The sequence below is a fragment of the Microcaecilia unicolor genome, chromosome 2, assembly GCF_901765095.1.
Source record: "Microcaecilia unicolor chromosome 2, aMicUni1.1, whole genome shotgun sequence".
Lineage (NCBI taxonomy): Eukaryota > Metazoa > Chordata > Amphibia > Gymnophiona > Siphonopidae > Microcaecilia > Microcaecilia unicolor.
Genome location: NC_044032.1, coordinates 355,628,980 through 355,642,003, shown reverse-complemented (window position 1 = coordinate 355,642,003; position 13,024 = coordinate 355,628,980). Strand labels below are relative to the sequence as shown.

The window sequence follows — 13,024 nt, the reverse complement described above, 5'->3', positions numbered from 1 at the left end:
GTGGGGGGGGGGGGGGGGGGGGAAATCACAGCTTGCACAGTGGTGAAGAGAAGGAAGCAAAACAAGGACATCCTGAAAGCCACATGGGAGCTGTGGCAGTATAGGCGGGCTCGTTTTAGTACAGGATATTTTGATGAGAGAGAAAAACATCTCCCATAGGAGAAAGTACATAACATAAGTATATAAGTATTGCCATTCTTAATTGGCAGCACAATTACATCAAGCTCACGGGGAGTTGGCATGTAATCTCACTAGGGAGATGAGGGAACAGTATTTACAATTACAAACAGCCCTAAATAATCTTCTATACAGGAGGACCTTGCACACTATGCAGTACGGCTGTCATCGTTTCTTTTGCTATTGTAATACAATGGGTACTTGTTTGGCTAAGTTAATTTGCATGGAGGCTGGACCTCATTTTGTTGCACTCCTCCAAGATCTCAGATAACCATTCCACAGCAAAAAATGTTGATGAATTATTATGCTACTTTGTACACCGACTGTGATTCTAATGTTGCAGCCAGGAGCTATTTCTTAGAGATTTACCCCTTCTTACATTGCTGCTGGAGAAGTTGGATTTGCTCAACGCACCTATTCATCCGGCAGAGATCCAGCTGGCATTTCAGGGATTGGACAGACGTAAGACCCCTGGACCTGATAGCTTTCCCTTAGAATTTTATAAAATTCTGGATGGATGGATAGCCCCTTTGTTGTGGACGGTGTATGATGAAGCTATTAATACTGGGCGTTTTCCGGGCACTATGAAGGAGGCAATCATATTACCTATATTAAGACCTTGGAGAGACCCGTTCACTAGCTCATACCGACTGACTTTACTCCTTAACGTGGACATCAAAGTAAATGTAAACTAAGCTACTATATGTGATACAATTGCTTGTAATCTGGTAGCAATACGTTTGGCAGTGTAGCATCAAGTGGGGTTTGTTAAGGGAAGAAATGCAGTGGTCAATGTTTGTAGTGTGCTGGGAGCTATAGAGAAGGTGCGCAAGTTGGACTTGAATGCAATGTTGATCAGCTTTGATATAGAAAAGGCCTTCAACACTGTCTCTTGGTCCTATTTATGGGTGGTGTTACAATGATTTGGATTTTGGGGTCCAATTTTGTGCATGTTACAAACATATGTCAATCTTGGGGCGCAAGTATTGGTGAACGGGGTACTGTTCTCCCCATTCTCTGTTCAGAGGGGTACAAGGCAGGGCTGCCCACTGTCTCTCCTGTTGTTTATACTCTGCATGGAGCCATTGGCACAAAAGTTGCTGCAGGATCTCTAAATACAAGGTATACCACTAAGTGCCCATCAATTTAAAGTAGCGTTATATGCAGATGATTTAATGACTGCATTAGTTAACCCAGCTATCACTTTACCAAAAATGTTAGATTTATTACATTTGTTCAGATCCTTTTCGGGACTATGGATAAATACTGATAAATCATAGGTACTTAGCCTAAAGGTTGGGTAGATGAGGGATTGGTTGGGGACTTTCCTCTTGTGCTGGGCGACAACAACATTGAAATATTGGGGCTGCATATCCCTAGAAATCCAGCTCGTTTATATGAGGCTAATGAGCTTTATTATAGAAGTCTGAGATTTTGTTCCCATTGGGCGCCTTTGCCTTTGTCATTGTGGGGGAAGGATCCATCTTATTAAGATGGTTCTATTACCAAAGTGACTATATCATCTACAACATTAGCCTCTTATATTGAAACCAGCTGATTTACACCGCTGGAATGCTATTTTGAGATACTTTCTGTGGGGGGAGGGAAGACTTGAAGGCATATAATGTAGCTTGTCATTTACGACAGATCAGGGATTGGAACTATGGCACTTCGGAGTTTTGTAATAATTTGCTTGAAAGAGAGATCCATGAAGATTGGTCATTGGGATACGTACTTCATGTACATGGTAGGCATTTATCAACCTGGTTGCGAAAGCATTCATTATTGGGACCATTGTGATGGGCATGGAATCAAATACAAAGGTGTTTTCGTTTGCATGCTTCCTGCTCTAGGTTTCTGACACTTGTGGGTAATGCATCTTTTCCTCTGGGCCAACATCGCAGTGGGTTCCAGAGATGGGTGGACATGGGAATTATGTTACTTCATCATGTTCTTGAGGAGGATGAACCAGTGATGCTATCCTTTGAGTCACTACAGCAAAAGTATGGACTTGAGTATAGGGATTGGTATGCTTACAGACTATGTACAATCTCTGTTTCGATGGAATTAGAATGTGCTAAATGCAAAGAAGCCCATTGGTATAAAATGGGCTTCTCCGAGGACAAGCAGGCTGCTTGTTCTCACGACTGGGTTGACGTCCGCGGCAGCCCCCACCAACCGGAAGAAGCTTTGCGGGACGGTCGGCACGCAGGGCACGCCCACCGCGCATGCGCGGCCGTCTTCCCGCCCGTGCGCGACCGCTCCCGCCAGTTACTTTTTTTCCGCGACTGGAGAGAGTTGTGCAATCGCCTCTCTCTCCGTTCAGCCGCCGGATTTTTCGACCGCGTTTACGCGGATCGTTGCTTTGACCCGTTCGGTTCCTCTTTCTTTCTTCGTATTGTTAAAAAAAAAAAAAAAAAAAGATTTTCGCGCGTGTGGAGCACGCGCTCCCCTTTTCCCTCGCTTCCAGCGGGGACGCCTCATTGCGGCCTAGTGGCCGCTCGGTCGGCTAGTTTTTTCGTGGTGTGATTTTAGCCACCATTGCCGACTTTGACTTCGCCGACGCGATTTTTCCGTCGATGTCCTCGAAGGTCCCGAGTGGATTTAAAAAGTGTGGTCGCTGCGGCCGGCCGATCTCGCAGACCGACACCCACGCTTGGTGCCTCGGGCCGGAGCACAATCTCAAGTCGTGCGCGCTGTGTCTCGGTCTCCGGAAACGGACTCAGGTTGCGAGGCAAGTTCTGCGGGACCGTCTTTTTGGAACTTGCGCCGGCCCCTCGACGTCGACCTCGACGGCATCGGTATCGAAGGCCGGATCTTCGGTACCGGTATCGATGCCCGAGACATCGGCACCGATGGCAGCGACCCCAGGAGAACAGGTCCCATCGGCCCGCCGGTCCGCCGGTGAGAGTGGGGTTGAGAGGCCGCGTGGGCTGTCGGCCCCGGTCACTCCCTCAGCTCGTGAGCCACGGGACCGAACCCTGTCGGAGCCGGTACCTCGAGACCGAGGGGGATCGACCTCCTCCTCCTCCATGCCCTCCGGCGCCGGTGACGTGCACCGGAAAAAAGATAAGAAGCGCCGTCACCGGGAGCCCTCGGTGCACCCTGAAGGGGAGTCGACGCCGAAGCGTCATCGCAGAGAGGAGAGATCTCCGTCGGTGGTGGAGGTACCGACGCGTCGGGGTTCCGGCACCTCGGTGCCGTCTCCTGGCCCCCAGCAGCTTCTGGCACCGACACCCTTACCGGCCCCACCGCCTTTCCCGGCAGCGGGCCTGGACGAGTGCCTCAGAGCCATCCTTCCGGGGATCCTGGAAGGGCTGATGCGCCAGGCTGTGCCCCCCGGCGCCGATGACTGTGGCGCCGGCGAGCTCTAGCCCGGCGCCGGGGCTGTCGACACCGCCGCCGCTTGCGGTGCCGGTCTCGACCGCCACGCAGGTGGAGTCCCCGTTGACGTCGATGGAGGGAGCTCCGTCCCCGCCGGCGCGGGAGTCCACCGCTCGACGACACCGAGACCTCGGTGCCTCGACGTCGAGCCGGGCCCGGTACCGGACTCAGCTACATGAGCTAATGTCCGATACCGAGGATGAGGACTCGTGGGGGGAAGAGGAAGACCTGAGATATTTCTCCTCAGAGGACTCTACGGGCCTTCCCTCGGACCCCACGCCGTCACCGGAGAGGAAGCTCTCACCTCCTGAGAGTCTCTCCTTTGCCTCCTTTGTGCGGGATATGTCTATAAGCATTCCCTTTCCCGTGGTCTCTGTGGAAGAGCCGAGGGCCGAGATGCTCGAGGTCCTCGACTATCCATCACCACCTAGAGAGTCCTCCACGGTACCGCTGCACAATGTCCTGAAGGAGACGCTGCTTCGGAACTGGGTGCGACCACTAACTAACCCCACCATTCCCAAGAAAGCAGAGTCCCAGTACAGGATCCACTCTGACCCAGAGCTCATGCGGCCCCAGTTGCCCCATGACTCAGCGGTCGTGGATTCTGCTCTCAAGAGGGCACGGAGTTCGAGGGATACCGCCTCGGCGCCCCCGGGGCGGGAGTCTCGCACTCTGGACTCATTTGGGAGGAAGGCCTACCAATCCTCCATGCTCGTGACCCGCATCCAATCTTACCTGCTCTATATGAGCATCCACATGCGGACCAATGTGCAACAGCTGGCGGACCTGGTCGATAAGCTCCCGCCGGAGCAGTCCAGGCCATATCAGGAGGTGGTCAGGCAGCTGAAGGCGTGCAGAAAGTTCCTGTCCAGGGGGATTTTTGACACCTGTGACGTGGCATCTCGTGCTGCGGCCCAAGGTATAGTGATGCGCAGGCTCTCATGGCTGCGTGCCTCTGACCTGGACAACCGCACCCAGCAGAGACTGGCTGACGTCCCTTGCCGGGGGGATAATATTTTTGGCGAGAAGGTCGAGCAGATGGTTGACCAACTGCATCAGCGGGAAACCGCTCTCGACAAGCTCTCCCACCGGGCGCCTTCAGCACCCGCCCCCGCGGGCGGGCGTTTTTCCCGGGCTCGGCAGGCTGCACCCTATTCTTTTGCGAAGCGTAGGTACAACCAGCCGGCCCGAAGGCCTCGTCAGGCACAGGGACAGCCCCAGCGCGCTCGTTCCCGTCAACAGCGTGCGCCTAAGCAGCCCCCTGCGCCTCCACAGCAAAAGCCGGGGACGGGCTTTTGACTGGATCCACGGGAACATAGCCGCCCTACAAGTGTCCGTACCGGACGACCTGCCGGTCGGAGGGAGGTTAAAATTCTTTCACCAAAGGTGGCCTCTCATAACCTCCGACCAGTGGGTTCTCCAAATAGTGCGGTGTGGATACGCCCTGAATTTGACCTCCCTGCCTCCAAATTGTCCTCCGGGAGCTCAGTCTTTCAGCTCCCATCACAAGCAGGTACTTGCAGAGGAACTCTCCGCCCTTCTCAGCGCCAATGCGGTCGAGCCCGTACCACCCGGGCAGGAAGGGCAGGGATTCTATTCCAGGTACTTCCTTGTGGAAAAGAAAACAGGGGGGATGCGTCCCATCCTAGACCTGAGAGGCCTGAACAAATTCCTGGTCAAAGAAAAGTTCAGGATGCTTTCCTTGGGCACCCTTCTGCCAATGATTCAGAAAAACGATTGGCTATGTTCCCTGGATTTAAAGGACGCATACACTCACATCCCGATACTGCCAGCTCACAGACAGTATCTCAGATTCCGCCTGGGCGCACGGCACTTTCAGTATTGTGTGCTGCCCTTTGGGCTCGCCTCTGCCCCACGAGTGTTTACAAAGTGCCTCGTGGTGGTAGCGGCCTACCTACGCAAGCTGGGAGTGCACGTGTTCCCATATCTCGACGATTGGCTGGTCAAGAACACCTCGAAGGCAGGAGCCCTCCGGTCCATGCAGTGCACTATTCAACTTCTGGAGCTGCTGGGGTTTGTGATAAATTACCCAAAGTCCCATCTCCAGCCAACTCAGTCTCTGGAATTCATAGGAGCGCTGCTGAATTCCCAGACGGTTCAGGCCTACCTTCCCGAAGCGAGGGCCACCAATCTCTTGGCCCTGGCTTCGCAGACCAGAGCGTCTCAGCAGATCACAGCTCGGCAGATGTTGAGACTTCTGGGTCATATGGCCTCCACAGTTCATGTGACTCCCATGGCTCGTCTTCACATGAGATCTGCTCAATGGACCCTAGCTTCCCAGTGGTTCCAAGCCACCGGGAATCTAGAGGATGTCATCCGCCTCTCCACCAGTTGCCGCACTTCACTGCTCTGGTGGACCATACGGACCAATTTGACCCTGGGACGTCCATTCCAAATTCCGCAGCCCACGAAAGTGCTGACGACGGATGCATCCCGCCTGGGGTGGGGAGCCCATGTCGATGGGCTTCACACCCAGGGTCTGTGGTCCCTCCAGGAAAAGGATCTGCAGATCAACCTCCTGGAGCTCCGAGCGATCTGGAACGCACTGAAGGCTTTCAGAGATCGGCTGTCCTGCCAAATTATCCAAATTCGGACAGACAATCAGGTTGCAATGTATTACGTCAACAAGCAGGGGGGCACCGGATCTCGCCCCCTGTGTCAGGAAGCCGTCGGTATGTGGCGTTGGGCGTGTCGCTTCGGCATGCTTCTCCAAGCCACGTACCTGGCAGGCGGTAAACAACAGTCTGGCCGACAGACTGAGCAGAGTCATGCAACCGCACGAGTGGTCGCTCCATTCCAGAGTGGTACGCAAGATCTTCCGAGAGTGGGGCACCCCCTCGGTGGATCTTTTCGCCTCTCAGACCAACCACAAGCTGCCTCTGTTCTGTTCCAGGCTTCAGACACACGGCAGGCTAGCGTCAGATGCCTTTCTCCTTCATTGGGGGACCGGCCTCCTGTATGCTTATCCTCCCATACCTTTGGTGGGGAAGACCTTACTGAAGCTCAAGCAAGACCGCGGCACCATGATTCTGATAGCGCCCTTTTGGCCCCGTCAGATCTGGTTCCCTCTTCTTCTGGAGTTGTCCTCCGAAGAACCGTGGAGATTGGAGTGTTTTCCGACTCTCATTTCGCAGAACGACGGAGCGTTGCTGCACCCCAACCTTCAATCCCTGGCTCTCACGGCCTGGATGTTGAGGGCGTAGACTTCGCTGCGTTGGGTCTGTCTGAGGGTGTCTCCCGGGTCTTGCTTGCCTCTAGGAAGGATTCCACTAAAAAGAGTTACTTTTTCAAGTGGAGGAGGTTTGTCGTTTGGTGTGAGAGCAAGGCCCTAGAACCTCGTTCTTGCCCTGCACAGAACCTGCTTGAATACCTTCTGCACTTATCAGAGTCTGGCCTCAAGACCAACTCAGTAAGGAATCACCTTAGTGCGATTAGTGCTTACCATTATCGTGTGGAAGGTAAAGCCATCTCTGGAGAGCCTTTAGTCGTTCGATTCATGAGAGGTTTGCTTTTGTCAAAGCCCCCTATCAAGCCTCCTACTGTGTCATGGGATCTCAACGTCGTCCTCACCCAGCTGATGAAACCTCCTTTTGAGCCACTGAATACCTGCCATCTGAGGTACTTGACCTGGAAGGTCATTTTCTTGGTGGCAGTTACTTCAGCTCGTAGGGTCAGTGAGCTTCAAGCCCTGGTAGCTCATGCTCCATATACCAAATTTCATCACAACAGAGTAGTGCTCCGCACCCACCCAAAGTTCCTGCCGAAGGTGGTGTCGGAGTTCCATCTTAACCAGTCAATTGTCTTGCCAACATTCTTCCCCAGGCCGCATACCCGCCCTGCTGAACGTCAGTTGCACACATTGGACTGCAAGAGAGCATTGGCCTTCTACTTGGAGCGGACACAGCCCAACAGACAGTCCGCCCAATTGTTTATTTCTTTCGACCCTAACAGGCTAGGGGTCGCTGTCGGGAAACGCACCATCTCCAATTGGCTAGCAGACTGCATTTCCTTCACTTACGCCCAGGCTGGGCTGACTCTTGAGGGTCATGTCACGGCTCATAGTGTCAGAGCCATGGCAGCGTCGGTGGCCCACTTGAAGTCAGCCACTATTGAAGAGATCTGCAAGGCTGCGACGTGGTCATCTGTCCACACATTCACATCTCATTACTGCCTCCAGCAGGATACCCGACGCGACAGTCGGTTCGGGCAGTCGGTGCTGCAGAATCTGTTTGGGGTGTAAATCCAACTCCACCCTCCAGGACCCGAATTTATCCTGGTCAGGCTGCACTCTCAGTTAGTTGTTCTTCGTAGGTCAATTTCTGTTGTTCCCTCGCCGTTGCGAGGTTCAATTGACCTGGGTTCTTGTTTTGAGTGAGCCTGAGAGCTAGGGATACCCCAGTCGTGAGAACAAGCAGCCTGCTTGTCCTCGGAGAAAGGGTATGATACATACCTGTAGCAGTTGTTCTCCGAGGACAGCAGGCTGATTGTTCTCACCTACCCTCCCTCCTCCCCTTTGGAGTTGTGTGTTTCATCTTTTGCTAGTCATTCAACTGGCGGGAGCGGTCGCGCACGGGCGGGAAGACGGCCGCGCATGCGCGGTGGGCGTGCCCTGCGTGCCGACCGTCCCGCGAAGCTTCTTCCGGTTGGTGGGGGCTGCCGCGGACGTCAACCCAGTCGTGAGAACAATCAGCCTGCTGTCCTCGGAGAACAACTGCTACAGGTATGTATCATACCCTTTCTTAACATTTAGTGTGTGCTAAGCTTTAGTAAAAAGGCCCCTTAAGTTTTTTTATTTTTTTATTTTGTGATTCATATTTTGGATATTTTTAGGTCATTTTTTGTAATTTAGGCTGAAATTTGTTATAGGTTTTAAAAAAGATTGTAATTTTTTTTTATAATGTCCGTTCTGGACTTTTCAGGATAAAACAGGTTATAATAAACTTGAAATTAAATTCTTTGAAGAAAAGAATGGGAATGTTCAGGCAGCTGAAAAGATCTTGAAGAAGACCCATCGGCTACTGTAGGTGTAGACGATTATGCCGATGATTGCGCAGTGGTGTGAGTCATGACAGTCTGTGTTGAAGTCCTTTGCAGTGTTTTTTTTTATTCATTTTAAACAGTTACAAATATATGCTTCATTCTTGCAAAAAAAAAAAAAAAAACACACACAACTATTATAAAACAATAACACCATTTGAAGTCCTTTGCAGTGTTGACGGTGCCACTGATGAAGCATTGATACTGTGCTGATGTTGCTATGTGGAGAATGAGTCCAATCAGAAGGAGGATCTGTGCTGTTTCATTAGTTTACGAACATATCTATTTCTAATCACATGGGATTGTTTCTTCCACATTTAACACTGTATCAGTTGCTATCCCAACATGTTCTAAAGTTAAATCATGTCCAACTTTTAGATGCCTTCTGGGGTATGGTGTACATAATGTATAAATGGCAGTATGGTATCCTAGTTTCATCATCCAGTCTAACAACACCTAGAATGTAGAAAAATATTTTGGATGTTTATTTTATCTAAGGAACATTTTCAAGTTTTTAAAAATTGGGCATTTGTTACATCAGTTTCCACCTGTTCCAGTGGGCCTCCAATTCAAATAGAACTGGCCTCTCTACTGAACAACAGCACATTAAGGGTACACTGGGTACATGGTAGAAACCTATAAAAGATCCTAGCCATCTAGATTCTGTTATAGAATAGTAGTGCAACTGGGTATCAATGTGCCTAAAATTTAGGCACTTGCACTTAAGCATGCACACTTACACCAGCTCCATGGTTGCCATAAGTGTGGCAGAGATGTGTGTAACTGTACAGTGTTCTGTAAGTTATGCACATAAGTGGGAGCTCCCCCCCCATGCTCCCATCTCTCCTTGCAAATATGTGTTACATAAGTGCTGTTCTGCAAATACATGCTTAGGTACTGCTGCCGGATTTGTGGGAGGAAGGGGATTGGAGGGAAGGGAGAGAGCTGCTGGATGTGGGAGGAAGAGGAGGAGGGGATCTGAATGGAAGGGAGAGAGTTGGAGGTGGGGGAAAAGGAGGAGGGGATCTGGATGGAAGGGAGAGAGCTACTGGACATGGGAGGGAGGGGCTGGGGAGCTGCTGGACAAGGGAGGAAGAAGGGACTGGAGGGAAGGGAGATAGCTGCAGGAGGAAGATAAGGAGGGGATGTGGATGGGAGGGAGAGAGCTGCTGGATGTGGGAGGGAGAGGAGGAAGGGGCTGGAGAGCTGCTGGACAAAGGAAGAGGAAGAAGGGATGGAGGGAAGGAAGGGAGAGAGCTGCTGGACATGGGAAGAAGAGGAGGAGTAGACTGGATGGAAGGGAGAGAGCTGCTGGATGTGGGAGGAGGAGGAGGAGGGGGCTACAGAGAAAGAGAGCTGCTGGATGTGGGAGGAAGAGGGGGAGGAGAACTGGAGGGAAGGGAGAGGACTACTGGTACAGCACAAGGAGGGAGGGAAGGGAAACAGAGATACCAGACCAAGGAGATGAAGGAAAAGGGAACAAATACTAAAGCTGCAGTGTGAGAGAGGAAGGGAGGGCGGGGTGGGTGGGCAGGCAGGGAATAAAGCAACCAAACCAGGTGCTGGAAAGGGGAAGGAGTGAGAGGGAGAGAAGCTGGATTGGGTAGGGTCAGAGAGGGTAGAGATATATTGGCACTGGGGACGAAGAGAGGGGAGAAGCTGGACAGATATAGGGACACAGAGAAAAGATACTAAACATGGAGGAAGATAGAGGTACAGAGATGGAAGAAGATGGATAGTGGACATGGAGAGAGAGTAGAAATATCTAATGGACATGAGACCTTGGTGAGTGAGTTAAGAGAAGACAAAAGGATGTAGAAACCAGAGCCTGGGACCTACATGACTTGAAAAATAAAATGAGCAGACAACAAAAGGTAGAAAAAAAGAATTGTATTCTGTTTTGTGACTAGAATATGTCAGATTTGAAATGTACATCCTGCTAGATATGGCAGGGCCCAAGGCAGAAATTTGGGAGGGGACACAAAAGCTTACTAACAGGCTGCACCTTCTTCAGCTTCCAGCTGGCCTGGGGTTCTCTCTGGCTAGGGGGCCAAACGCAGTTGCCCTAGTTGTACCTCCCCTAACATTGTCTCTTGCATGTGCTATCATATTTTGCACAGTATAGGAGAACATGCATCTCTTTGTATTTCTCTGTGCTGTGCTAAATGCAAGGTCTGGCCTCTTGGGATTTTGATTTAATTTGTTTATGGTTTGTGGTCACTTATTCTGTATTTGGCATTTGTGTTCCATGTGTGTGACCAAAGTATTCTGTTAGCATCAATTTTCTGTAGTAATCTGGCCTGTTCAGTTTTCTTGATAGATGTATTGATATTTTAGGGCCCCACGGTAATATTTAGGGCATATTTTGGGGAAGCATATGTGTGTTGGAGGACTGTGGCTCAGTGGAGGATGAAGAGTGCACCCTCTTATATTTCCCCTTGCTCTCAATGTGGCCTGTAGACACTGAGGCCAGCACTGCTACTCCCATTGAAGTTATTGGGCGTGGGGTAGGTGTGCGGTAGGTGTGGGCAGGGCATATCAGGTGGCAGGTGTTTCTCTAGTGCCCATCCATCCAACCTGTTGGCCCACCAAAAATTGCCTTCTGGCTATACCACTGCATCTAAGGAAAGGATCTAGATGTCATTGTAGAAAATACATTAAGGGCCCTGTTTACAAAGGTGCACTAGTGTTTTTAGCACGTGCTAAATGCTGGAGACACCCATATATTCCTATGGGTGTCTCTAGCATTTAATGCAGATTGGTAAACGGGGCTCTAACATTTTTGGCTCAGTATGAGGCCCAAAAAGCAAACAGAATGATAGCAATAATTAAGAAAGGAATGCAGAATAGATTGAATATTGTAATACTATATAGAAGGGAGACCAAAATGATAAAGAGGTGGAATAGATTCCCTATGAGGAAAGGCTAAATAAGCTAGGGCTTTTCAGCTTGGAGATAAGAGTGCTGAGAAGAGAGAGAGATCTATGAAAGCAAGAATGGCGTGGAATAGGTAAACATGAATTGGTTGTTTACTCCTCCAAACAGTGCAAATCCATTAAATTACTGAGTAGTTTTTAAAACAAATTGGAGAAAATATTTTTTTCACTAGATGTATAAACACTTAAACTTTCTAATTCATTCCTGAAGGATGTGAGAAAAAGTCCATAAACCATTATTAACCAGGCAGACTTGAGGAAACCACTGCTTGTTCCTGGGGGTAAGCAGCATGGAATCTAATCTAATCCAAAGCATTTTTGTATCACAGAATCTTGTGGTCCTAAGCGGTTTACAAAGTAACAAAAACTTTACAAAGTAAAAACAGCTTACATACAATAGGGTTGATAAAAATTACTCCTTAAAAAATTCTGTAAAAAGGTAGGTCTTCAATTTCTTGCTGAAAGAAAAATAAGAGCAATTGCACCTTAATAGGTAGTGTGTTCCAAAGCGACACACAAAAACGCTTTCCAATATTTGTTATACTTTAGACCAACAATAGAAGGATAGATCCTGCCAGGTACTTGTGATCTGACTTTGGTCACTGTTGGAAACAAGATACTGGGTTTGATGAATATTGGTCTGATGCATTATGGAAGTTTATAGTTTTATGTGCTGCTGTGCCAAAGATGTCTTGTGGCAGCAACTTCCCTGATTGTCTTTTGATGCTCTTCTCCTAGTTGTAAAGTTACTATTGTATCCAAGTGGTTCTGGAGGTAAGAACATACTGTATTTTTCGGACTATAAGATGCACCGGACCATAAGACGCACCTAGGTTTTAGAGGAGGGAAATAGGAAAATTTTTTTTTTCCTTTTTCCCTCCTCTAAAACCTAGGTGCTCCGGTGCGTCTTGTCCGAATCCTTCCCTCCGAGTTCGGGATCGCCGTCAGGGTTACCTCCTCCCCCCCCCCCCCCCGGCCCTGTCACCACTTCTCCCCTTACTCACGCGATCTTCCCTGGTGGTCTAGTGCCGTTGGGGCAGGAAAGAGCCCCCTCTTTCCTTCCCAGCGCACTGCTCTCCATCCTCCTGTATGCATTGCTGCCTGACGGTCTCGGCGAGATTCAAAATGGCCGCCGAGAATTGAAGTTTTGGTGGCCATTTTGAATCTCGCCGAGACCGTCAGGCTGCATACAGGAGGATGGAGAGCAGCGCGCTGGGCGAGAAAGAGGGGGCACTTTCCTGCCCCAACGTCACTAGACCACCAGGGAAGATCGCGTGAGTAGGGAGAAGTGGTGACAGGGCCGGGGGGGGGGGGGGGGGGAGGAGGTAACCCTGATGGCGATCCCGAACTCGGAGGGCGGGCGGCCTTCCAGCCAGCCAAATCTACCTTCGGACTATAAGACGCACCCCCCATTTTCCTCCCAAATTTGGGGGGAAAAAAGTGTGTCTTATAGTCCAAAAAATACGGTA

At 50.3% G+C, this 13,024-nt stretch overlaps 1 protein-coding gene across 3 annotated transcripts in view; it reads right to left on the bottom strand.

Moving 5' to 3' along the window:
• Positions 1 to 8,694: 8,694 nt before the first annotated feature.
• Positions 8,695 to 13,024, bottom strand: part of UBXN8 (UBX domain protein 8) — a 132,945-nt gene continuing 128,615 nt past the window's right edge. For 2 of the 3 annotated variants that reach the window (XM_030194491.1, XM_030194492.1), the window contains one exon: positions 8,695 to 9,075. In XM_030194491.1, coding sequence (XP_030050351.1) covers positions 8,908 to 9,075 — 168 coding nt within the window. In that variant the 3' untranslated portion in view covers positions 8,695 to 8,907. The remainder of the gene's footprint in view (positions 9,076 to 13,024) is intronic. The other variant, XM_030194493.1, reaches the window with a different exon arrangement.